The sequence below is a fragment of the Microdochium trichocladiopsis genome (assembly GCF_020744255.1).
Source record: "Microdochium trichocladiopsis strain MPI-CAGE-CH-0230 chromosome Unknown B0I36scaffold_6, whole genome shotgun sequence".
Classification (NCBI taxonomy): domain Eukaryota; kingdom Fungi; phylum Ascomycota; class Sordariomycetes; order Xylariales; family Microdochiaceae; genus Microdochium; species Microdochium trichocladiopsis.
The window spans coordinates 3,353,222-3,377,921 of NW_025763549.1; the positions used below are offsets into that span (position 1 = coordinate 3,353,222).

At 56.5% G+C, this 24,700-nt stretch overlaps 11 protein-coding genes across 11 annotated transcripts; 3 read left to right on the forward strand and 8 right to left on the reverse strand.

Annotated features, from left to right (window-relative positions):
* Positions 1-49: 49 nt before the first annotated feature.
* Positions 50-761, reverse strand: B0I36DRAFT_385233 (uncharacterized protein; the record flags this gene model as incomplete). The annotated part of the gene is made up of 1 exon (XM_046161054.1): positions 50-761. The coding sequence occupies exon 1, from the start codon at positions 698-700 to the stop codon at positions 50-52; it is 651 nt and encodes a 216-aa protein (XP_046012194.1). The 5' UTR covers positions 701-761.
* Positions 762-2,887: 2,126 nt separating this feature from the next.
* On the forward strand, positions 2,888-4,610 carry B0I36DRAFT_244014 (uncharacterized protein; the record flags this gene model as incomplete). Its single annotated transcript, XM_046150026.1, has 2 exons — positions 2,888-3,170; positions 3,229-4,610. The coding sequence occupies 2 exons, from the start codon at positions 2,888-2,890 to the stop codon at positions 4,608-4,610; spliced, it is 1,665 nt and encodes a 554-aa protein (XP_046012195.1).
* A 31-nt stretch (positions 4,611-4,641) lies between these two features.
* On the reverse strand, positions 4,642-6,916 carry B0I36DRAFT_423268 (siderochrome-iron transporter; the record flags this gene model as incomplete). Its single annotated transcript, XM_046162247.1, has 5 exons — positions 4,642-4,960; positions 5,013-5,110; positions 5,180-6,271; positions 6,364-6,648; positions 6,776-6,916. 5 exons carry the CDS (start codon positions 6,914-6,916, stop codon positions 4,870-4,872), a joined length of 1,707 nt encoding a protein of 568 aa, XP_046012196.1. The 3' UTR covers positions 4,642-4,869.
* Positions 6,917-7,840: 924 nt separating this feature from the next.
* Positions 7,841-10,017, forward strand: B0I36DRAFT_412392 (TAP-like protein-domain-containing protein; the record flags this gene model as incomplete). Its single annotated transcript, XM_046161966.1, has 5 exons — positions 7,841-8,104; positions 8,175-8,288; positions 8,351-8,425; positions 8,488-8,515; positions 8,575-10,017. The coding sequence occupies 5 exons, from the start codon at positions 7,841-7,843 to the stop codon at positions 9,900-9,902; spliced, it is 1,809 nt and encodes a 602-aa protein (XP_046012197.1). The 3' UTR covers positions 9,903-10,017.
* Positions 10,018-10,132: 115 nt separating this feature from the next.
* B0I36DRAFT_244092 (cytochrome P450) lies at positions 10,133-11,458 on the reverse strand (the record flags this gene model as incomplete). Its single annotated transcript, XM_046150029.1, has 2 exons — positions 10,133-10,566; positions 10,639-11,458. Coding segments are annotated over 2 exons (1,254 nt in total), but the record flags the coding sequence as incomplete, so codon positions are not given.
* A 694-nt stretch (positions 11,459-12,152) lies between these two features.
* B0I36DRAFT_412404 (alcohol dehydrogenase) lies at positions 12,153-13,455 on the reverse strand (the record flags this gene model as incomplete). Its single annotated transcript, XM_046161967.1, has 2 exons — positions 12,430-13,455; positions 12,153-12,333 (listed from the first exon to the last, which is right to left on the reverse strand). Exons 1-2 carry the CDS (start codon positions 13,173-13,175, stop codon positions 12,153-12,155), a joined length of 927 nt encoding a protein of 308 aa, XP_046012199.1. The 5' UTR covers positions 13,176-13,455.
* Positions 13,456-13,738: 283 nt separating this feature from the next.
* B0I36DRAFT_326500 (uncharacterized protein) lies at positions 13,739-15,253 on the reverse strand. Its single transcript, XM_046154350.1, has one exon. It carries the CDS (start codon positions 15,113-15,115, stop codon positions 13,904-13,906), a length of 1,212 nt encoding a protein of 403 aa, XP_046012200.1. The 5' UTR covers positions 15,116-15,253; the 3' UTR covers positions 13,739-13,903.
* A 197-nt stretch (positions 15,254-15,450) lies between these two features.
* B0I36DRAFT_326501 (uncharacterized protein) lies at positions 15,451-16,381 on the reverse strand. The gene has a single exon (XM_046154351.1). It carries the CDS (start codon positions 16,120-16,122, stop codon positions 15,652-15,654), a length of 471 nt encoding a protein of 156 aa, XP_046012201.1. The 5' UTR covers positions 16,123-16,381; the 3' UTR covers positions 15,451-15,651.
* A 2,000-nt stretch (positions 16,382-18,381) lies between these two features.
* On the reverse strand, positions 18,382-19,646 carry B0I36DRAFT_326504 (uncharacterized protein; the record flags this gene model as incomplete). The annotated part of the gene is made up of 1 exon (XM_046154352.1): positions 18,382-19,646. A coding segment is annotated over one exon (1,240 nt), but the record flags the coding sequence as incomplete, so codon positions are not given.
* A 299-nt stretch (positions 19,647-19,945) lies between these two features.
* B0I36DRAFT_364383 (uncharacterized protein) lies at positions 19,946-22,274 on the forward strand (the record flags this gene model as incomplete). Its single annotated transcript, XM_046158951.1, has 2 exons — positions 19,946-20,170; positions 20,340-22,274. 2 exons carry the CDS (start codon positions 19,946-19,948, stop codon positions 22,272-22,274), a joined length of 2,160 nt encoding a protein of 719 aa, XP_046012203.1.
* Positions 22,275-22,933: 659 nt separating this feature from the next.
* On the reverse strand, positions 22,934-24,326 carry B0I36DRAFT_375183 (major facilitator superfamily domain-containing protein; the record flags this gene model as incomplete). Its single annotated transcript, XM_046160340.1, has 2 exons — positions 22,934-23,923; positions 24,000-24,326. 2 exons carry the CDS (start codon positions 24,324-24,326, stop codon positions 22,934-22,936), a joined length of 1,317 nt encoding a protein of 438 aa, XP_046012204.1.
* Positions 24,327-24,700: the final 374 nt, after the last annotated feature.

Consider the following 24,700-nt stretch of genomic DNA (forward strand, 5'->3'; position numbering starts at 1 on the left):
ACAACCAACAATCTGCAGGACGGAGGAACTTTTGAGCCTTCGAAAAACCTCAATCGCCCCTGGAGCTCTGTACTCGTCGAGCTTGTTCTTCCAACTCTTTTGACCACGTCTCTTCTGTGAAGCCCGCGATGTCCGTGATGCCAATGAGCCACCATTCCCCCTCGCTCAGGCCGTTCACATTGACCTCTTTTTCTTCGTAGCAGTCTGCGTAGAACAACCTGTCCTTGTGCGACCGCTGCGGGAACCAGAGGGCTTCCCGTGCCCGCAACATGGCCGGCGACTCGGCGTAAGCGACCACCTCGCGCACGAACTGCGCCAGCGTAATTGGACCCTGGTCAGGAGTGTTCTCCATCACCAGGGGCTTTGGGATATGGTCCAGCATTTCGGCGTCCTGCCACCAGTCGTGGTATGTGATGGTTTCAAGATGGACCCGTAGCCGGGACAATGGCGGGTTCGTGGCGGGCTGCAGTCCAAGTGGATGAACACCCTCAGAGGTGTCCCCGTTGAAGAGTGGCACCCATGCCGGTGTCCCACCTGGTCCAAGCGGTAAGTCGAGGACTCGGACGGAGCTGATGGGTTCCCAGAGAGGCCACTCCAGCCGCTCAAAGAGATCGCGACGAATGACGCCCTGGTATCTCGAGGGTTCCGGGGCAGCAACGGTGTGTTGCCGCTCATCCGGGTGATTATTGATGTCGGCCATTGTGGGGGCTCAGGCCACAGGGTCTGTGGTTAGGAGACACTAGCGGATTGTTGGCCGAGGCGGCAGAGGGTGTAATGGGAGCAAGAAACCTTAGAAGGAACATGGTGCCGAGTGTTGGTTGTCCTCTTAAATAATCCATATCCACGGCAGGACCTCGGCAGACCGCGCACGACGGCCCACCTTTGGGCCACGTTTCTTGCCCTTTCTGCACGAACACAACCAACATGCATCCAATGGCTGTGCCTTCAGACAGCCTCCACATGCAAATCTCTGCCGGCTCATCATTTTGCTTAACAATATAGTGTCTGGTTAGATCTTTCGGGAAAAGCTTCCATGCATCTCGCGCCGGGACTCACTTTGTTACGGACAAGAGAAAAATCAGGAACTGCATCACAGATGGCGCCAGGGTACTGAAAAGTTTCGATAGTCGACTTGCAGAGAAGAAATTGTCACACTTGATCCTCTCACGCTTTATAAAGGTGATAATCTCTGTTCTATATCATCTTGATGTCCCAGCACGCATTAACTAGGATGGGTGCCTGCTGGCTTGCTCTGTTGCCTTCCATCTTAGTAACCCACACACAATATATATAAGATGTTGTCTGGTATTTCATGGACGGTCAAGACCGGTGTAATTTATTGAATGCTCCTGCGCTTCAAATCATGCTTACTTATACATCACAGCCTTTTATCAAATGACGCCCGCTGCGGCTGTGGACCAGGGCTCAGCCTTTGTGGGCCCTGTCGTAATGCACTGCAAGTGCTGTTCTATTCCGGCCACCATTTCGAACATGGAGCACTGGAAGCGGACACCTAAAGCCCAGTCGCGACCCCTCGTGAGAGGTGATCCACGATAAACAGGACACAACTTCAAGATTATCGACCAGGCTTCCCCCAGTCACAGTCATAGTCAAGCCCATCGAGATAACACAATGGCCAGACATTACCTAGGAAAGTCTAGACACCAAGCCTTGGATGACAAGGGATCTTTTCCTACTTCAGCCCCCGCCGTCGTTCCCCGAGGGTGTGAATGGAAAGCCTGCCGCATTCGATATCTGGGGTACCCGGTACACCCTGAGCTGTTGGGGATTGGTCTGCTCGCCCTCCGAGTATGCCTTGATGGGCGTGGCACAAACGTAAGAGCGACTACGACATCTGCTACGTATCCGGCTTCTGGAAGCACCGACTCGAGGAGAATATTATGCCTTCTGCGATTGACAACATCGACGGCGTGTTCGGCAGGAGCTGTAGCTACCGCGCTAACTCTGGTATCGATTACGACGGGAGTGGGGATGATGCACTTGTCGGCCGCCTCGAGTGTCCGGGTTGGGATGACGCAAAGTGCTTCAAAAAGTCTGCTTCATTCACCTGTTTCGAACAGTCGAATTATTTGAGAGTGCGTTGCTCTTGGGAATGAGATGATTAGCTATATTCGAACAGTTCGAAATAACTTGGCATAATAATAAATGTTTGTTGTAGATAACAAAGAAACGGATTCAACTATAAGTACACCGGCGATGAAAAGATCCATAACAGGATCGAAATGCGGTTGTTATCCCCACTGGCTCTGTGAGGGTCTGGTGCGCAAATCACCAGGAAGATGAGAGTGACTTGAGCTGACATGATCTGTTGTATTTTTGGATAAGTTGCTTGGTTTGTTCCACACGTTGGCGCCACCCGCGTCAAAGAGCGGTACCCACATCGGCCACCCCCTGTCTTGTCCCACGGCCAAATCGAGGATTCGGAGGGAGCTGATTGGTCTCCAACCCGAGATCGCGGCAGACAATAGGCTATAGCGCCAACGAGAGAGTGTTTCTGTCAGCTATTGTGGGGCAGACCACAGGGTCTTGTCAGAAGAAGAGGTAGGCGGAATATCAGTCGACGCGGATGAAATATAGTCAATAATAGGAAAAAGAAACTGTGCACGCTGTCCCATCTCCTTGACGTCTTCGTTGCCAGAGGTCGAGACCGCGCTTAGTCACGCAGAAATGCTGGGTACAAATAGCTATCGTGAAACCACAGGCCGTACCAGACATTTTCTTCTTTCAATCAGTCCAGGTTAAATCGAATCTTGCACATTCTAACTTGAATTGGCTCTTTCTTGCTACCGGGTACCTGTACTTACACGCCAACCACCACACCCACCAGCTACTGTCTAAAAATCAATCCCAAACGCCCTCTAGAAAGATGGCTTCGCCAGTCTTCGACCACGTCATCGTCGGTGGAGGGCTTGCGGGATGCGTTATTGCCAGTCGCCTAAAGGAGTACAGCGCAGAATCGAAGATCTTGCTCGTCGAGGCTGGCGGCGATACGCGGGATCGACCGGACATTGCCAACTCGCATGCTATGAATCTGGGTGTGCCCGATGTGGACTGGCAGTATCAGACGGTGCCGCAGAAGCATCTCTCTGATCGGTCTGTGCTTTTCAATGCCGGCAAGGGGCTTGGTGGTGGCACCTTGATTAACGCAGGTATGGTCTCTACAACACTGACATGGAATGACCTTGCCACTGACCCAGTACGACCTAGGCGGATGGACTCGAGGCGCCGCGGCTGACTTCAACGAGTGGGCCAGCTTGGTAGGCGACTCACGCTGGAGCTACGAGGGTCAATTGCCGTGGATGAAGAAAACGGAACGGTGGCTCAGCAAGGACGTCAATGCCGAGCAGCACGGCTTCGATGGATATATGCACACCTGCAATCTCGAGACAACGGGCCGCAGGTATCCGCTGACGGACGCGATTGGCGCCGCGTGGGACGAAGAGCTGATGGGCGTGAAGCCACTCCCTGGCTTTGATGCTAACGCGGGAAACAATCTCGGTCGGGCATTGGTGTGTGAGGCCTGGAACAGCGGAAAGAGGCAGTGGTCGGCCAGCGTGTATCCGCTGGATGGGGTCGAGATCATGACGGAAACCCTCGTGGAGAAGATCCTGCTCGAAGCGAACAGGGATGGCAAGCCCGTCGCTGCGAAGGGCGTCCAGCTGGCAGATGGGAGCTGCATCCGCTCGCACAATGTAATATGCTGTGCCGGAGCGTTCAGATCGCCACAGCTGCTCATGCTATCTGGCGTAGGACCCCCAGAGCACCTCAGCGACCACGGCATACAGAAACTCGTGGATCTCCCAGCGGTAGGCCAAGGCCTGACTGATCACCCGCTCCTTTTCCAGCGCTGGCGCCTGCGCGACCCCGACGCGGGCTACATGGTCGGCTCGGACAACCCGCTCTTCCAGCAACCCGAATTCGGCCTCGGCCAGCCTTCGGATTGGATGGTGTTGACCACCGTGGCCCAGGGGGGTTTAGCACGGGCCATTGAGAAAGACCAAGGCGCCGTCCCTGACATGGACAAGCACCCGCTCCTTAGCTCGCCAAGGACATTCATCGAGACGGTATCGATGCACTTCAAGATGCCCGGGCCAGACATGCCCATGGACGCTGCGCACATGTCCACCGCCATGTTCAACCTCTTGCCCACCTCGCGTGGCAGCGTCACACTGTCATCGGACAAGATCCAAGATCCGCCTGTGGTCGACGTCAACTACCTCTCTACGGAGGTGGACAGGTACGTCTTCCGCGAAGCACTGCGCACGACTGCCAAACTCATGCTGGGTACCGAGTTTGGCCGCGAATACATTGAGGGCGAGTCGGTTCCGCCTCCGCTCCAGCCGGCGTCGCTTGACGACACCGACGAGAATCTCGACCAGAGGGTCAGGGCAGGCGCAACGTGTGGCTGGCATGCATCGGGCACTTGCGCCATGGGCAAAGTGGTCGACACCGAGTTCCGCGTGTATGGTGTCGAGGGGCTCAGGGTCGTGGATGCTTCGGTGCTGCCCGTGCCCCTCAGTGCCCATTTACAGGCTCCCATATACGCCATGGCTGAACAGGCGGCTTCCATCATTGCTGGTCGGAGTTGACAGAGAAATACAGACTGAGCATCTAACTCATCTCGACATAATATATTATTTGGTACTCTGCTTGTATGAGATTAAATCACTCCCATAATGCTACCTCTTCAACCCTGCCAAACCTCCTTGCTCTTGTTGTTGGAATCGACAGGTGGTCTGGCAGTCAGCCCAACGTGGTATGACCTTCGGTACGCTGGTGGTAGATGCGACTCAGGCTCCCAGTCAACAGGGAGAGAAATCCTCATTGGGCTGCTCTTATCACCCGCATCTACGCCTTCTGCTCCTTGCCCTCCACGCTGGTCGTTCCAACATCGTCGGATGAGGTGTCCTCGCTGCTCTTGAACATACCGGTGGTGCTCCTATGGTGCGCATTAGATATTGAGTCTTACGGGCGCTGTGTGCTCGACTTACTTGGGCAACTCAAGGTTTGGCAAGAAGACCGTCATGATAATCGCGGGCACGCAGGTGCCGATTGCCGCATACGTGATGTAGCGAAGCACATCCGAGTACTGAATAAGGGAAAGAAGAGTAATTAGCACATGGCTCGAGCGGTAAGAAAAGTAGCTGGACACACGTACCGCATAGTTGATGGCAATCCGGTCAGGACTGTTCCAGGCGGGCAATTCACCAGTGATGGAGTCATAGATAGTGTCCACAAGTTCCGAAGAGGCCGAGTCGCCAAGCCACGCTCGCAAGGAGGGCTTCATCGTGTTGGTGTAGATGGCACCCGCAATGGAGCTACCCACGCTGCTGCCGAGGAAGCTGAACGAAAAGACCAGGGCGAGCACCTGTGCCATCTGGGTCTTGGGCACGACCAGCTGCGGGGGAATAATCAGGCAGGTGGCGATGATGCCGCTGCCGAAGCCCTGAATGAGCTGCTGGCCAAAGAGTTCGCCGGTGCTGTTGAATTGGCCACGCAACATGACCATGATGCCGTAGCCGATCAGCCGCAGGACCGAACCGGCCATGACCAGCCACTTGTAGCGGCCGGTGTACCACATGATGGCGCCCGCGATGATGCCCGAGAACGTCTGGGTCACGCCGTTGGTGTAGACGTAGAAATTGGCAACTAAGGGCTGCATGCCATGGACGACGATGCCCCATGCGTAAAGGTACGTGTGCGTGGCGCTGAAACCGACCGAGTCAATAGCCATGAGCAGGCAGCAAAGTACGACAGTGCTGTTCTTCAGATAGGAAACGGGCACGATGGGGTTCGTGGCATAATGCTTCTCGTAGAAGGGCAATGCCACGAGGATAACTACGCCGACAATCATCAGGGCAATGATCCAGGGAGTCGACCATGCTGCTGGCTGAGAGCCGGCCAGGGTCAGGGGCAGCAGGAGGCAGGCGAAGCCCGCGACGAAGAAGAGCATGCCGCCGAGATCAACCTCGCCGCAAAACTGGGCCAGGGTGCGCTTCTTGGGCTTGAGAATTCCGGCCTTCTTGGCTTTGCGCTCGTAGTAGAAGAGCGTGATGATGATGAAAGATGCGCCAAAGGGCATAAGGAAGCCCAGCATGCCGATACCCCAGCGCCAACCGATGCCACCCTCCTTGACCACACTGTCGACAATGAGGGCGGCGACCCAGGGCGAGATGAGGAAGGGGAAGTACGAGATACCAATGGCAAAACCCCTGTGGCGGAAAGTCGTGATGTCGGAGATGAGAACATTCTATCACGCGCGAGAGGCACAACTTGTCAGTGAACATGCATGCATGCATACAGACCCCTTCGAGTGAGTGAGTCGGGATCGGATCAACCTACAGTCATCACGTTGGTGCCGGACTGTCCAATGGCATAGAATATACCGCCAGCCGCGTAGGCTCCGATCGACGTGGCGGTGGTCTTGAGGATGTAGGACAGTAGGTAGCAGGCGACGCAGAGGGTCAGGACCTGGCCTCTGCCGATGGCATCGGAGAGCTTGGCGAGCGGCGGCTTGCAGACGGCGAAAATGATGGTGTTAGCCGTGCTCAGCGTGCCGAGCAGCGAGAGCGAGTCAAAGTCCGACGTGGCGTAGTTGCCATACGTGTACACGGTCGAATTGTCTAGCTGGAAGAGGATCATGATCATGGCAAGTCTGGTAGGTCCCTTCTGATCAGTTGCTTGTCTCTTCATTGGTCTACTATACGCCAAATCGCACGAAGGAAGTGAAGACAGGCTGTACCTACCCGAGTACGACGAGGCGCCTGCCTGTCTTTCCCCAGACCTTTTGCGCGGCTTCGATGGAGGTCAAATTGGTCGACTCGGTCTCCTCGCCGGCAGCGACCACGATCGGGGAGGCGGGCCCCTTCTCGCCGCCATCGGCGGGAGCTTCCATGTCTGGCATATTCACAGCTTGGCCCAATAAAACAATAGATGCCTAGTATGCCCTTGTTTGCAGGCCGTTATGCGCTGGAGCACAGACGAGAGTTTGGAAGGACCTCTCACTGCTGCTGCTGCTGGCTGAGAAACGGCTGCGTGCAAGCGCAGACAAGAGGCGGGTGAAAGAGGATACCGCTGCCTTCCTATACATGTTGTTGCCCGCGTCGTCGACTCAAAAAGGCATATCAGCCCGGCGATCAGTGGCCGGGTTGCGGCGGAGTGTTTCCGACGAGAGGTCCCCGAGACTCCACAGTCCATCTCACAACCAGGTCTTCGGGACCGTCTTGCCTGCGCCTTGCCGATGATAAAACGGCGCGCTATCCGCTTGTCCTTGGGGTGTCGGGGACCTTGTCTCCGAGAGCGGCATGGGGATGTGCGCGGGGTTTGCACCAAGACAGGTCTTTTCCCACAAATCCATTGCTGGTGAAGCCTTATCTCAAGATCCACCAAGACGCCGTTCCAGGCGTGGGTGAGCCCTAGGCCCGGGAATAAATCCCGTCTTTAGCCGTGCTCCGGTCAGGGTGGTAGCCGACGGAGAATTGTGGATTAGCGAAGGAGCTCTGGAGGCAGATCAGGCCAGTGGCGAAGCTCGCTCATTGGTCCGGCACGCACCCTTGATCCTTGCCTGACAGCAACTAGACCTGGGGAAGGGGTTGAGATAAGCAGCGGACGTTGTCAATGGTGGGGTTGACCCAGCCACCGGGCGGCGCCCTACGAACGGCTCAGACAAGAGTTGCCGACGGAACGACTTCATCTCATGCCCAGGTGTTTTGTCGGTAAAGCAAAGCCGCACAAGAAGGTCATGCCAACGAGTGACTGTGTCGACAACCCACGACACGGCCGCGTCAACATGGCGTCCGAAAAGGAGATGTCTGCACACATGCACATACACAAACTGGACCAGCACCGGCCTGCCACGGGCCGATGGCCTAGATCGTTGCTTGTCGCGGCGCTGCTGAGCATCGGCCTTCTCGCTACATACGCAAACCCCGCCAAATGGCTTCGTGCCTCGCCAGAGGTCATCAACCACAGCAGCCTTGAGGATGAGCTGGAGAAACCATGGGATTGGGCATCTGTCAGTCCCAGCGAGGACATCGAGTGGCACGCATGCTACGGCGGGGAATTCGACTGCGCCCGGCTGGATGTAAGTTGAAGGACAATAATTGCCAGTCCCGTCTACTGCATTCAGAGAGCTGACGTTCTGATGACGACAGGTGCCGCTTGACTGGATAGACCCGTCAAAAGAGCAGCGGGTCGTGCTGGCCGTCCTGCGGTATCAAGCAAAGACCAGTGTCAATTATCAGGGGCCGATCGTTGTCAATCCGGGTGTACGTTGAGAGCTGGCCCTTTCGCGACAATCCGATGCAGATTTTCTAACATAGATGCACAGGGCCCCGGCGGATCAGGTGTTTCCTTTCTGAAAGGCCACGCGAAGGAGCTCCAGGCAATTGTGGGAGACAACCATGTGCGTGTTTCTGTCCGCCCACCTTTATTAATACTTGAAAGTATTGACCCAGCGCTTCACAGGATATCATCAGCTTTGATCCCAGAGGAAGTAAGTTGTCAAAGATGTCCACGACCCGGTGATGCCATGTCGCTAACACTTGCAAATAGTCGGAGCCTCCGTGCCGCGCATCGACTGCTGGGGCTCGACCAAGGAGCGACATGACTGGGAATTGCTCGACGAGAGCGTCATAGACGCCTATCCGGGTCTGTTGTATGAGGCCTATGTCAGGGCACAGGCATTCTCGGAGCAATGCGAGCGCTACATGAATACCAGCACGCCAGACCTCCTGCGTCACGTGAGCACCGCCTCTCATGCTCGCGACATGCTGGAGATCTCGGACAGGGCTGGCTTCCCCCGGCTCAAGTACTGGGGGTTCAGCTACGGCACCATCCTCGGCGGCACGTTTGCCGCCATGTTCCCGGACCGCGTCGAGCGCCTGGTCAGCGATGGTAACGTGGACTACCATGACTGGTTCTCTCTCGAGCAGCTCAACTTTATCGAAGACTCGGACAAGATCATGGAGAAGTTCTTCACGGCCTGCGCGCAAGTCGGACTGGAGAAATGCCCATTTGCGCTGGATTCACCCGACGCCATTCGGACGAGGTATCTCGGGCTGCTCAATAGACTCCGCAAGAGCCCTGTAGTCATCCCAGCTTTCGCGAACGGGACCACGCCAGCAATGCCGGAACTCGTCACCTATGCTCAATTCCAGCTGCTCATCCGCAGCACCATCTACAAGCCCCTGCACGGCTTCCCCGCTCTGGCCAGGGCAATGGTTGCCCTGGAGCAAGGAGACGGCCTGCCCTTTTACAACATGGCAAACAAGCAGGCGCCCACGTTGGACTTCTGCGCCCTGAACAACACGTCGCCACTGACGCCCGTGACCGATGATGAAACCAGCAGCTGGGACGCCTTCCCGGCCATCATGTGCGCCGACGGCGAGCCCTTTACCGACACGCCCGACGAGTTCGCCGCCTACGTCGACGCGCTAGTCGCGCAGAGCAAGTACGCCGGCCCATCAAACGTGCACTTCCGGCTCGCATGTGCGGGCAGAGCTGTCCGCCCCAAGTACCGGGCCGCCGGGCCATGGCACGACATCAAGACCCATTTCCCCATCCTGTTCATCGGCAACGTGGCAGACAACGTGACTCCGCTGCAGAGCGCGCGCAACAACTCTGGCAAGTTTCCTGGCTCGGCCTTGCTGGTCCAGAACTCGTACGGCCACTGCTCCCTCGCGGCCCCATCGACCTGCACGGCAAAGGTCGTGCGTGCCTACTTCCAGAATGGGACCCTGCCCGAGGCTGGCACGGAGTGCGACCAGGATTACGACTTCTTCCAGGACCCGCCTGCGAACGTCCTCGCAGAAGACCAGGATGCTGCTGCCCTTGCTAGGGCTGTGGCGGAGCTCTCGCGCAACGTAGACTTACAACTCTGAAGCCAGCGGTCTGTGAACGTCAAAAGACAGAGTCACATCTGTATTTGATTATCTAGGGCGCAAGGCATATCATTTGGCCCTGAGTTCTCAAATGTATTGGGCAAGGTCTGACTCTATAGAATCCCGCGGGAGCACACGAGGCTTCCTGATAGACCATGCCACTCATGCATGGGTGTGTGATGTTTGACATTGGTCCCAGTTTCAGTTGGCCGAGAATCCCTCAACGAGGGCTAAGATACCGCAGGAACAAGCACGACATTCAGTCCGTGGTTAGCACCAACTTGGAAACCCATCCGCCGTACCTTGTCCTCGTCCATCTCCGCATTCTCTAATCTCTCGAACCTCATAATCATCCTTGCGATAGCGTATGTAACCCAATATAGAGACAATGACTGAGCGGGGCAGATGCGTGGCCCGCCACTAAAAGGAAGATACTCCCATGTAGGCCGCAGTTTGTTGTCCGCCCACCGCTCTGGCCGGAACTCGTTGGCGTCGGGGCCCCAGATCTCAGGGTCGCGGTGCATAGCTGCGAAACTGATGTGGGCGACGTCGCCTGGCATGATTGCAATCGGGTCCTTGCCATCTGGTCCCCCACCGACAGGGAGGGAGGTTGCACGGCGGCAGTGACGCGTCGTTCCCCCAAGAGGGGGATCAAGGCGGAGGGCTAATGATGGCCGGCGGCAGATTAGCACCTATGGAACTAGGATCTCATGAGGCCCTCGGGGAGTGTACGCACCTTCTTTCACGGTCCACTGGAGATACTTGCACCCCTTGATCCCTTCAAAGTTCAACTGCCCCGGTGCGACACCCCTCAGCTCCTCGCGCAACCTGGCCCATGCCCGGGGACACCGCGCGAGATGAAACAACGCCCCAGACAGCGCCACACCCGGCGTCTCGCGGCCCCCGAGGAAGGTATGCATCAACTGGTCACGAAGCCACTTCTTGTCCGCCGTCTGCCCTGCCAAATCCACCGCAAATGCATACTTGGTTCTTTGCCCGTCGGTTGTATTGGCCGCATCAATCGCTTGGTCTAGCAATATCCCCGTCCACCCATTTACAAAGTCCATCGACTCCCTGTACCTCCTGTCCAACGACTGCACAAGCCTGCCTAATATGGGACCGAGGATGAACCGCTTGAATACCACAGAGAGCCCATAGTTATACGCGTCGAGGAAATCCTGGCCCGTTTTCGCTTCGGCTGGGACGAGGCTCTTGAAGCTCTGATCGAAGAGGAAATCGGAAATGGCGTCCAGGACAAGGCGGTCGACCAAGGGGAACAGATTCAGGGGCTGGCCATCCGTGGGAATCGCTCCAAGGAACCTCGCCACGTGGACCTCGAACATGTCGCGGTCTGCCACGTTGCCACGCAGGAATGCTGGGCGGAGCGTGGCCCGCGCATGTCGCCAGGCTTCTCCATCGGATGTGAGGATCCCGGGGCCGATGAAATCCTGAATGAGCTCTGAGCGCTTGGGATCCATGCCCCAGCTGTCGAAGTCGGTCGCGAAGACGGAACGGGCGTTTGATGGCTCGCGTGTGTTGATGTAGCGCGTGGTAAAGCCTAGCGGTGCCGACTAGTACGTCGCTGCGTATGTCCGCGGATAGGTGGGGGCAAAGAGCCGATCGACCTGGGCGCGGACGCGCTGTTTCTTCATCGTGTCGCTAAAGTCTTTGTAGAAGTGGTCCAGGCCGAATATCGGGTCACGGGTGCGAAGACTGCGCGGAGGGCTGTTGCTGTTGGCGAGCTGCTGGCTCCACTGCCGTCGTCTGTATTGCTTTCTGAGGCGAGAGGTGGCAAAGATGGCGATCAAGGCGCCGAGTATTACTGTAAACCACGCCATTCTGGTGACTTGTTCGGTGCTAAAGAAAGGAAGAACATAAATGAATGGCTTCGGGGATAGCAAGGTGGAGATTGATTGCGCCCAGTCTTGGGCGCGTGTCGGGGGAGTACGGCTATATAGCGTGTGGGTGTGCTTACGAGAGAACGTACTCCAAAAGTAAGCCGGCCATATAAGCAGGCAGGCCAACTTATACAGAGGAGCAAGAAAGCCACAAATCGGCTAAGTTGCCTGCCACCCTATCACAATTTAGTGACCAGGGTCGGCCGGCTGACCTGAATGGTTCACGGTTTGTGTTTTGGCAGCGGCGGAGGCGATTAGATTTGCAATTCTATTCTCAACATCTCTACTGAGCCAAGAGGCCGGCATCTGGCGCTACCCCGCCCATCTGAACACCCAGTTCCCTGACTGCCCGTTACTCGACGACCACGACGCCACGGTACCGCATCTTGCCATCCCGCAGCTTCTGCATTGCGTCCGACACGCCCTTCTGGTTCATGGGAAACGTTTCGATCTGAGGCCTGACCCCGCGCTTCGCCGCGAACCTCAGCATCTGCTTGATGTTCTGGCTGCTCGCCAGCCCCGAGCCGAGGACGCTCAGGCCCTTGCCGCCGATCAACGAGAACGGACTCAGGTGCATGTCGTCGAAACCGATGGTCATGAAGATGACGGTGCCGCCCGGTGCCATGTACGGCAGGTAGGTCGACTTGTCGGGCACCCCGCTGGTCGTGAGGAGCATGTAGTCGAGCTTGCCGGCGCCCGTGAGCTTCTCGACGTCCGCGTGGTCGCCGCTGGTGACGTAGAACTCGGAGGCGCCGAACTTCATCGCCTCGTCTCTCTTGGTCTCGGACGAGGACAGCACCACCGCCTCCATGCCCATCTTGTCTGCGAACTGGATGGCCAGGTGTCCCAGGCCTCCAACGCCCATGATGCCCACGCGGTCGCCGGCCTTGGCGCCGTACGCGTACAGCGCCTGCCAGACGGTGGCTCCGCCACAGACCAACGGCCCTGCGTGCTCCGAGTCGATCTCGTCGGGGATCTTGTAGAGCGCCGAGACGTCCCAGGTCGTGGCGGTGGCGAAGCCGCCCCGGTCATGGTTGGCCTCGCCGAACGCGACCGAATTGTCGCAGATGTTCTGCCGGCCGGTAAGGCAGCCCTTGCAGCGGCCGCAGAACTGCTGGAACCAGCCCATCAGGACGCGGTCACCGACCTTGAAGTCGGAGATGGTGGAGACCATGGAGCCCAGCTCGGTAATGGTGCCCACGCCCTCGTGGCCCAGACCCTGATCGGCGTGGCGATAGTGCTGGTCGGTGCCGCAGACGCCGCAGTGGGTGATCTTGACCGAGACCTCCGTGGGTCCGGGCGTGCGGCTGCCGCGGGACTCGACAATGTCGCCGGTGGCGGAGCCCTTGAAGACGGTGAACTCGACTGCTGCCATTTTGGATGATTTGCTGAGATAATGGCGATGCTAGCGTGATGCTTGTGGTTTGTATGTGCTTTCGGTAGTGGAGTGATGTGATCACTGACTGGAGGTGAAGAAACTGTTGTTCTGTGCTGGTGAAGAGTCTCTCCAGATCGAGGCTCCCCGTGGCCTTCTTATAATGGGAAGAGGAGGCAACATTGCGATGGCTGTTCGAATGTCGAGAACCGAGAAGCTTGTTCTGGATGACGAAGCCATTGGCAACATCGTATCAGTTTTCGTCGTCGCTGTCGGCATGACAAAACCTGTGTGCGGTCTTCGTGGGGCTCACTCTGCGGGCATATAATATGCGCCGCACCGATTACCACACCGTTGGGAGTTTGCCCCACTTCGGACCGCACCGCGGCCCCACTAATTCCAAGCGGGACCCGCACGACTCCACTTTAGACCGCACCTCGCAAGTCTCATGGACCGCAGTGGATCTACCTACGGCACTTAGGTATTTTGGAATTTCAGTCGGCCGGGAACCCCGTTCGCAGCGCCGCCATCTCTGACATCATGCATGCTGGGGAGCTTTGAATGACAGATAGTATGTGCTTTTTTTTGTTCTTGTTTTTGATTTTGTTTTTGGCTGGCATGGACACGCACACAGCGATCCTCGGCTAGGTGAGATAAGAATAACGTAGCGTAAGGTCATGAATGTGAATGCTCAAATATGTAGTTGGTCGAATACCAAGTCAGCATAATCACACCTCTCCAATCTCCTTCCACGGGGCCCTCAGGGTCTCGGTACACCCAACGAGCACCAGCCTCTCAAACCCGTCCGTCCGATCGTTCATCCCGGGCTCCTTGTCCCAAACATTCCGGACCTCCTTCAGCTGGACCGTCTCGTCCACCACCTCGGGCGGCATCATCGCGAATACGTCCCTCCCCGCATTCCAGATGCCTGGGCGCGCCGAGAGAGGGACGAGCCACATGCTCGATTTGGATTGGTAGCACAAGCCGCCTGTTCTGAACTGGAAGAAGATGACGTAGAGCTTCAGGACGATGAAGACGGTGCGGCGCACGCTCTCGGCGACGATCCAAGATTCCCAGGTTTTGTCACTGCTATTATCACTGTCGTTGTCAGTGATGGTCCTGTTCTTGCGGGAAAGCTCAATGTCTGCACGCCGCAGTAGGCGAAGTGCGAGAGCCTCGACAAGGTGTGCCTGCTGTTCGGCCGCTATGCGCTGCTGCAGATCGCCCTTGAAGATCCGGATGCTCTGGTACAGCAACACGGCCTGCAGGCTCGCCAGGTCGTCCAGCAACGTGGTCTCGGTGGGTGCGATGTTCTGCAGCTTGGCAAACTCGGCATCAAGCGTGCGGAAGAGCATGGACCGGCTCCGCTCGTTCATGCGCGTGCTGCCGGCACAGACCCCAAAGGCGGCCTGCATGGCCTGGGGCAGGTACTGGTTGTAGAGATCCTGGTGGATGAAGGGTGTGGCGGCCTCCTCGGCCAGCATGCGGGGGTACTCGCGGTACTGCGAGAGCACCCAGGGGGAGTCGATGGTGTCGTAGACGAGCGGCTGCATCTCGCCCAGGATGCCCAGGGTCTTGGGTATGCTTGTTGGCATCCACGGCTCGAGCATTGCGGTCGTGGATGGGTCCTGCTCCCACCAGAACTCGGGAGACTGTGACCAAGTCTCCATCTGTGTCACCTCTGCCATGCTGTTCCCCGGGGCGGCTGCGGAGGTCTCCAGGGGCATGAGGAAGTCCACATCTACGACCGGGCCGATGAAGGACGGGGTCCCGGGTGCGGGCTCCGAGGAGCCGGGGCCGCTCGGTGCGGGCGTCTGCGGTGGGTACGCATACTGACAGGCCTTGTGCGTGCGCTGGCACCGGCCGCATGTGGGAAAGGCCAGGTCGCACTTCCGCCTGCCGGCAAAGCAGGTGTCACATGATCTCCGGCGGATCGACATGGTCCTGCGAACCTAGGGCGCAGTACAGAGACAAGTAGTGGGGCCGGGGATTGGTAGTCCGCTGCGAGATCGCCAGGGGCTGGTGTGATAAGTAGTCATCCAGTGCTTGATGCAGTGGTGCGTAAGGCGGCTTTGCACATGGCATTATTTTGCACCGAGTGAGGACCAGCTCTGCTCTTGAGCTAAGGCATGCCGTCACGGGCTTTGGTCGAGCGCAGCTGACAAATCCCACCCTCGGCCTGACGCAGGGCGCTGACTTGCAGCTCGCGAGGGTCCACTTATTTCGTATGTCGCACCCGCTTAATCATCACAAAGAGCTTGACGATGATGGTAATACGGCTATGGAAAAATCATTCAAGCCATCGGAAATGGCGATGGAAATAAAGTTAAAAAATGCTCAGGGATTTTTAAACTGTTATTGCTTAGATAGAACCCCTCCCGCGCTCTATAACAATCTCATCTTCGCCAGTCACAAAATTAACGATATTAAAACCCAATGTATTAGCAAAGTATCCTAGCGACGAGTGTGCCTCAAATCACTTTCCCTCGGCATACCGCTTCAGCTCTGCGTTCATACGCAGATGGCCCTGTTCCAAATCCTTGAATGCGCTGGAGAGTGCGTTCGCGAGAGGAGGCAAGCACCCGGTGAACTTCTCGCCCTGGGTGAACTTGGTGCCCTTGACCCCATCGACGGTAGTCTCCTCGAGTGTGCACCAGTGCTCGGCCCGGAAGATGGCCGAGTGGACCATGGTGCCCCACCACCGCATCTCCCGGCCCGGGTTGAACACGGAGATGGTGTTGTGGTACTGTGCCGGCTTGCCGCCCGGCTGCGTGGGCGCGACGGTGATGGTTGTGGGTGTGCCGACGGTGGTTTCGGACAGGGGAACCGGTGATGCAACAGCCGTGATGAAGCTATTCCATTCACCGTACGAGGCGAAGTCGGTGATAATCGCCCACACCGTGGAGGCCGGCGCGGCAATGAAGACGGAGTTCTCGATTCGAACCATGTCGGAGTCTTGATAAGTAATCGCTGGTGTCTGAATCTGCCCAATCCGCGAGAGTTTGTGCTGGACGTTTCGCTTTTGAGCTGCAGGACTTTTGGATTTCTGCAGTGAACTGAGCAGGTGTACGGGAAGACCAAGGTCTGTTCCTCGCTCTGTTATCACCGTCTTCGACTAGTTGATCTGCTGTTCATGTTCGCAAAACAGAGCCGTAACCAGGAGGCCACGCCCGGTTTATTTATACATTGCAGGCCTTCAGTCCTGCATATCGCGAATAGCCTTTAGCAACTCTGTAGACCCGTCTTTGACAGCGTCATTGTGCCCCCGCTTGGCCGGGTTGCGCCGACGGCACGTGTCATGCCTGCATGCAACCGAAAGAAGCCTAGTGCCGGAATCGAGTCCGCCCGGCGGTCCAACTTCATTGCGGGGCCCCGGACCAGGTCTATATCGATGGAACAAAACAGGAGTCGATTCTCGAGCTGGATCGACGGCTTTCATTGAAGCAAAAAAGGTACCTGGTCTTGTCCTCCATCTCTGACCCGAAACCGTCAGGAGACCTCGCTGCCGTCGATCCCTCCAACCGTGCTTATCACGGCGCCACCAACCCCAACGACACTACTGTCGCTGACGCCGCTAAGAATTAGAGCAGCAACGCCGCCAGCCAGTGGTGTCCCGCCGGGTGTCCTCGGCTCTACGTCTCTCGTCAACAGCGTCGACCTGTTCGACCAGTCAATAAGTAGGGCAGTATTTACCAGGCTTCTTTATGATGCTCTCTAGGTGAAGTACCAACTTATCACACTGCACCGTCTTGCAATAATTACACCTGTTTGCCATGACCTTTATGACTACAAGTTGTTTCTCTTCTCTAAATGCAGCGAATATGATATGCAAAGTAGGATATATGTACAGTAAGCCCGCGAAGCTGATCCGCATATGAATGACAACAAATGAAAATACAATACACCAAAGTCAGCTCTCGAACCCCAATGCCGCCAATGTCTAATCGTACGGGTATCAGTTCCCCATTCCCATTCTCCTCCTCGACCCAAGCCTATATTCATCACTGGATGCCTAAGCAGTCATGGCATACTGAGGCGGGGCGTCAGCCACGATACCGTGACTGCTCATCTTGTGCTGCTTGTGGCCGTGGTGCGGTAGTAGGCCCTTGGCCTTGGCCTTGAGGCCCCGGTGGCTCTTGTTGGCCAGGCGCTCCTGCTCAGCCATAATCTTCTTGTTGGCTTCGGGGTCTTCGGCAGAGTATAGAGGAGGCACCTCGAGAGCGAGCTGGAGGGCCTTGGCTTGCTTCTTTTCTTGGCGGCGATCGTAAACTTCCTTGCTGCCAATGTAGATGAGGGCGATGGCACCGATGACGATGGCAGCCATTTGGTGTTTGTTGTTGGCGCAGTGGTGTGAATGATGAAGGTGGAAGGAGTTTGTGGCAGGTTCTATCTATGTAGACCTGGATGCGATGCCGAGTACTGAATGCTTTACAGACTCAAGTACGCGGTTGGATGACTGGTGACCAAGGTTGGATGTAGTATATGTTGCTGTGTTGTATTGTGTTGTGCTGTTATTAAGTGTTTGTTGCTGTTATTGTTGATGGTAGTGGTAGTGGTAGTGGCGAATCCTGATTGTGAGTGCCATGATGGGGGCTTTTATAGTTGTCAACGCGATTCCAACCCATTTGCACTGCCTCGTTGGCGCTGTATCTTGAATGACCCCGAGTCACTCATTGTCAGCACTGCCGTACAAGCCACGGGCCGGGTGACGAGCGTGTTTGCTTCGAGAGGGTGTGGTATTCCACCGTAATGATAGATTCGCATGCCGCTAAGTCAAACTGCACTCCGTGACACAGCCCATTTAGCAGGGTTCGCAAGTGACTATTTGTAAAAGTCGAGTGCGGAGCTGATAGGGCGGTCTTGGTTTGACTCCTACTGGCGGCTTTCGTATTTGGAATTCTTCAATTTCCAGCCAATGGGGTGGCTCCACCAGAATTTGTCATGATGGCCGCAGGCATCGTCTACGCACGGGCCATTCGGCGCAGCGTTGGTGCTTGCAGGCAGTCTCCCAGCTGCGCCACCCTTTTCGTCGTAACACCATTTTTCTTGGGTGCGTCCTCGCGCCGAAAGCTTAAAATCACGTTCAAGTACTGGGCCTGGAGCGTAGGGATTGGAGATGCAACTCTTGCAGATAACAAGGGCTGATCCACTCATAGCTGAATCTGTCGACAATTGACACGTGGAACAAGCAAGCCTTTAGCGACGTCTCCGGTTGAGCTTGAGAAATGTCTCTATTTGACCTTTGCTTGTTTCCCCCAAAGACTCGTCTCCCTAGCTTTCTCACAATCACACATCCGCCTTGGCGGCGCGGCCCTCGCGGCATCCATGTCGCGACAGTCAGTGCAACAACGCACATCTGAGCAGTCGTCACAGACCACAAGCACCAGGTAGCACCCTGCACTGGTGCATTTCCTGATCCCATCCCCCGGCTTGGCGCACTCGACACACGCTGCCACCTTCTCGCTGCCGTCCAGACCCAGAGACCCCCTAGCATCAAACACAAAGTTTCTCCCTCTGTACAACGAATCTGAAGGCCGCATTCGCCCAGCGGCGATCTCGGCCTCCATCCATGTCAGATATGCCGCTATCCCGCCTCGCAGCGTGTAAACATCCGCTGCCGGGTGTTCCGGGTTCGCAGTCCTATTCATTTCCTCCGCAAGCCACCGTGCGCCCTTCTCGCACCGGATTCCTCCCGTACAATATGTGAACACGCTCTGTTGCTCCGTCGTCGTCGTTGTCGCCACCGCTTGTGCGTCCGCGATACGACTCCCAAACACCCTGTCATTGACAGCCATCTTGACATAGGCAGGCCACTGCCCGAACCGCCGCACGGCAGGCCGGATAGCCGGTTGCCCGCTCTTGCCGACAAAGTATCCCAGTCTCGACTCGTAATGGTTTCTTACATCCACCATGGTGATGTTCTCCTCTTTGGCGACACGCCGGTGCCATTCCGGCGGGCTGAGCTCCTTGACGACATCCCAGTCCTTCGGTAGCCAATTCGTCACTCCGAGGGGCGTGATCTCCGCCTTGATCAGGACGTCTTGCTTACCTGCGAAGACGCACGCGCACCCTCGAGAGGGCTTGAAGAAGGCATCTACATCTTGCGGCGTTGACAGCGGCAGCGAGGCGAATGACCAGTGCGGGATGCAGGCTGCGATATAAGACTCGATGCCCTCCTTTGTGCCGCCAATGGTGATGTTGAAGCCTTCAGTGGACAGCCTGATCTTGCAACCCAGTTGTAGATCTGTGACCAGGGTCTGGTGGAAGCTCTGTAGTTCTTGAAGGCGGGCGGGCGTGATGTCGAAAGGGAGGGCAGGGGGTGCGGAGAAGTACCGGTAAAAGAGCAGGACGGCGCCCGCTTCAGCTGCTGCTTTGCTGCATGGGCACGTGCAGGTGTAGTTCACGGGATTTGGGTCGCGTGTTGACATCTTGAAGTGCTGATCTGGCGGCCGGACCCCCATGCTGGACATCGAAGTTGAAGTCCCTGGCGATTTTTCTCAAAAAAAGGTCGTGCCAAGTGGGGCTGAACTGAAACCCCACCCGTTCGCTGAAGTCTCCGATCCGCAGTTTATCTTGATTCTCATGATTGCAATGTGGCCTCGCATGTTCCGGGCTTGCGCTTTTCGACTCCTGGAGGCCGCCACACTCCTTTGTTTTGCTCTCTGAGATTGATTCCATTTCCCACCTGCTGGCAAGTTCCTGTACTTACTTGGTGATTCATGATGATCGGCGTGGCCCCCATGATAATCCACCAGGGGTACCCGTGACGTATGAAGCCCTCCTTTGGTGCTCTGGAAGACCGGAAAGCTGGCCTCAGGCAGTATGAGGACCCTGGCATCCGCCAATTGCTCTACTACCGGTGGAACACGACGCTGCGGGCAACGCAAGTGTCAAACATTCGCATTTGTGACAGCACCTTCTGGCAGCAGCACATCACCAGGACGAACCACCAGAAGGTCGACTCGACAACCACCGGCTTTGATGACAGGAAGCTGGTAGGCACAAACCCCTGCCATAGCCAACCAATGATGTTCAACTGACTGCGACCGTGACGTCGGCGTCGGTAGCTGTCAGACACCTCTTCCAGCCTCATCATCACCTGCCATGTGATGACAAGTCTACGCTCTCTCCTCCCTCAATTACGCATACTGCACTCCATAACAGTCGTTCCACGTAGCCACGATGGCTTCTGTCAGCCCGGCGTCCACAAGTGGCGAACCAGCCATCACCACGTCCACATTCCACCCTTTTCTGGGCCTCCCCTACGAAATCCGCCACAAGATCTATCTGCTCGCAACATATCGGCGTATCGTGCACGTCCAAGAGCGTTTTCTGCCATTCCAATCTTATCATGCCGCGCGCCGTCATTTCGACGCGCACTATCTCGAGCATTGGCACGAAATCGGTATCCACCCTTCCGTTGCAGCCTTTGCTCCATTGTGGAAGGAGAATACGGTTGAGCGCATGAGGCAGCAGCATGAGCAAGTCGAACCCACAGATGACGACAGGATTCTGGAAGTCGGACAGCGCAAGACGCGGGGTTGGGCAAGGAAGCTTGGGCTTCTGACAGCTCGAGCCGAGAACATGGACCTCGACAAACGTACTGCAGCCTCCGACAGAGGCAGCGGCAGCGGCAGCGACAGCGACGAGGACGACTATGAGCTGCCGCTACCGCTCCGCCCTTGGAAACCAACCCCGGAACTCCCCGAGCTGCCGTTGCACTGGCTGTGGGAGTCAGCAGACTCGGCATGGCAGTTCCAGAGAGAGTCGCAGCTCTTCAGTCGGGCGCCGATCCCAGCCCTGCTGCATGTTTGTGTCGAATCAAGGAATACGATGAGAGAGGCAGGGTATGAGTTGACCTTTGGGACACCCGCGAGAAGACACGTTGGGCAAGCTGCCAATGGTGTCCGCGACGGAGGCGTCATCCCAGGCATGACTTGGTTCAACTTCCGCCACGACACCCTCTACATCGGCCACGCAACTTACGACTACGACAACGAAGACGACGCAAACCTGCCTCCTTATCGAGAGAGCCACGAATCAAAAGCCAACGAGTCGGAGACCAGCAATGGTCGTACAATCCCGAATCGCATTGGCTATTCCCAGCCATGGGATCTCGCGCCCTTCCTCCCCTCTGATCTGCGTCGGGTGACACGCATCATGCTCCCACACTGCAGCCTGGCCATGACTTTACCTGAATGGGGCGGCGCTCATTTCGCGCTCTTCCTCGACGGGAGCACACTGGAAAATTGGCAGCCGCTGTTCCCGGCTCTGAAAGAGTTGTTTCTCGCAGAGTGGGCCCTGCTAGGTGGTTGTGCCGCTTGCGCCTCAGATAAGGAGCTGCAAAAACAGGGCAATGAAGATGGAGCCAAGGATGAAGTAGCCAGGACACACCACAGTGACGGGCCCTGCATGCAAGACATCCAGAAACACCGTCTCGCTCGGGAAGCTGAGCCGTGGTTCGCGATAGCGATGCAAGAAGTCGACTCCTTCTCCCGAATCATGTATAAGGATGGCGGCGCTGGTCGCGACGGTGGGAGTGCAGTCGGGATAGCTGCGATGTACATGCACAAGACCGCCAGAGAACGCGGCCCTGGTGACGCGTCCAATATCGGGGGAAATGGGAATGGCACACGGCGCGATTTCTTCGAACTTCGCGGCCATCAATTGCGGATTGGAGCCGAGTTGATATTCAGGGAGGATTGGTTTGCCTCCGTGGGCGAGGACGGTGAGTCCCCAGGGTTCGAGGAGCCCGGGTGGTTCACGGAGCCCGAGGAACCTGAGTGGTTCCCTGAGGTCAAGTTTGTGCACGTAGGCACTGCAGCTATGCTGCGCGACCTCGAAACTGAACGGGCGCGGGTGTGGGAAAAGCTCAACCGCGACTTTGGAGATCCTGGCGACGAGATTGACCATGGGCCAGACTTCGCGGAATGGGTGAATACATTCATGCAGGGACAGCACTCTTGGCTCCCGGCTAGGGACCATGCCCAAAAATCTCGTCCAGAGATGCCGCTGGCATGGGACGCCCCCAGGGGTTGGACTGTGCATAAGATATGTCCGCCATGGAAGGAGAAGTTTGAGTGGAGTATCGACCGCTGAGTCGATCTTCACAACCTTACTGGACGTTTATATGACTTGACAGTGAAGACGAGAATCTGCTCACTCTCTTCACGCCGTTCGATCTGCCTAGAATATTTAAGACCACGAGCGCTTACGGGATGGCTCCCCGCCCATCACAGCGATGAGCGGATGCTAGCACGCCGAAGGGCCTCCGATAACGTACAGGTCGGTCGCCAAGGTTGGGTGGACGAGGCGATACGTCTTAGCGCATGGATCGGATATCTCCCTATCCCGCACGCTTTCGACCACGGAATCCAGGCTTTGTGATGTGACACGCAGAAGAGCAGACGGTTGCATGCTTCGCCAGCAGGCACTTGCTCCTGTCCCACGAGGGCTCCGACGATCAAGGACCGAACCTTGAGACACTGGCAGGGATTTAACCTGCGGTTGCACTGAAGGACGCCACAATCTCAGTGTGCCATCCAATATCCGCAGACTGCCGTTGCATCGCGAGATCGGTCAATTCTGCTTTCAGCTTAGGGATTCCGGTTCTCCATCACTGCATGGGGCTTGCACGGTCAAGAGTAATAGTTGGTGGAGAGGGATACATGGCTCAAGTCTGACTTGCCTCGCGACAATTACCGCTTGGAGGCGGAAAGACAAAAGCTCGGAGAAGATGTCTAGTGTAATATGAACAGCTATTTCTTAACATCTTGCTCGTGAAACTTGCGCACGACTTGAAGCGTTGCGTAGTAGCTGAATGGTAGAGCAATGAACCAAAGCCCGCAATTGATGCTTGCTGTGGCGATGAGGGCAGTCGGAACTGCTTGTACCCCAAAGCCAACGGCCACACCCGCTGTCTCGATGCCGCGGAGCAATGAGCTGTACCTAATCTGATGCCCAGGAGAGTCTGACAGATTGCCGATGCACCAGTAAATATAGTTCTCCACCAGACCTAGGCTGACACGCTCAAGCATGTAGACGCCGAAGCCACGGCCGAAGGTAGTCTGATCTGCGTAATCGAGTGTTGGGTTGGTGTGACGAAACTCGTTCTGGATTATAACGGCCCATATCCAGGTGGCGCTGTTGACCGCGACGATGAGACTGAACGTAGCGACAGCCCGGACCTGCCGACTCTTGTGCCACGGCAGGTCCACTAACGAGCCGCCCACCCAGGTAGCCAATGTGCCGACCACGGCAGTCATGAGGCTGGCCAGCGCTCTAGATCGTACGGTGAAGTAGGTAGCAAGGTACGTCCCCGGATATGCTTGAATCCACCCGTAATACCAGAAGAGTGGCACAAGCAGTAGAATGGAACGGCTCCGAGCCAGTCTCCACATCTCTGAAAGCTCAACACCCCAATTGATACCTCGTGGGGCCTCGATATGTGTACCATCATCGCGTTGGACCTTCTCTGGATTGGATAGAAGCAGGCCAAAAAAGAAGCCCAGGCACTGTATCGCGATAAATCCCAGGTACGTCTGGTAGGAAACCTGGCCCTTTTGTGCAATATTGACGTTGAGCGCAAGCGAGATGGAGCCTGAGATGACGTTGCCCAGGTTGCGACCGGTGAACCACGTCGCAATGTACCTACCACGCTTGTGTTGTTCCGGATAACCCGTGGCGATAGCCCCTTCCACACTCCAGAAGAAACCAGCCGAGATTCCACAGGTGGTTGAGCCCAGATACTGTGACGCGCGTTAACCATGAGGTGGGTGAGTGGCTAGGCTTGAACCAGCAAACGGGTAGGGCCTTGCCACTTACTACTAGCCATGTAATACCCCAGCGATTATTCAGATACAGACCAGCGGCGTACAGAGGGTAGCCTACAGCACCTAGAGCAAGCGTCCACCGGAAACCAATCAAGTTGGTAAGCCAAGGCCCCAGAAAACAAGTTACCGTCATGAATGCGTAGAGGAGCGCATTGGCGGCATTGACGAGATTTGGAGACTGGCTGCCCCCAACCCCCAAGCCATTCATGGCGGACCAGACACCGGGCGCACAGAATGCACATAAGCTGACGACCAGAATCTGAAACAGCGTGGTCCGGTAGAAAAGCTTGACTTTGGAGGTAGGAGAAAGGGCACCCATGGAATTGTGGTGGCCCAAGCCTACCTCAGCGTCCTCATCAAGTCCGCCTTGGGAGACCTTTTCCTGTACCGCAGCCATCTGTCGTAGTCCTGAAAATGGTAGCTTGGATTCGCAGGAGGTGGAAATGTCGATAACTGTAATTAGCGGTCGAATTCCGGCGGCTGAGCGCGTGGTCGGGACTACTGTTGCTTCATGAACTCATAAAATCATTCACGTATGCAGTCATTACGCAAACGCGGAAGGAAATGACACAAGCTGTCGTTATCGCTCCTACTCAAGTTCGACCCGCCGATTTCGGGGCACATGGCCAAACCCTGTTGAACTGACCAATGTCTATGAACGCAGAGCACATCATCATGCTTTGCCTCATGCCT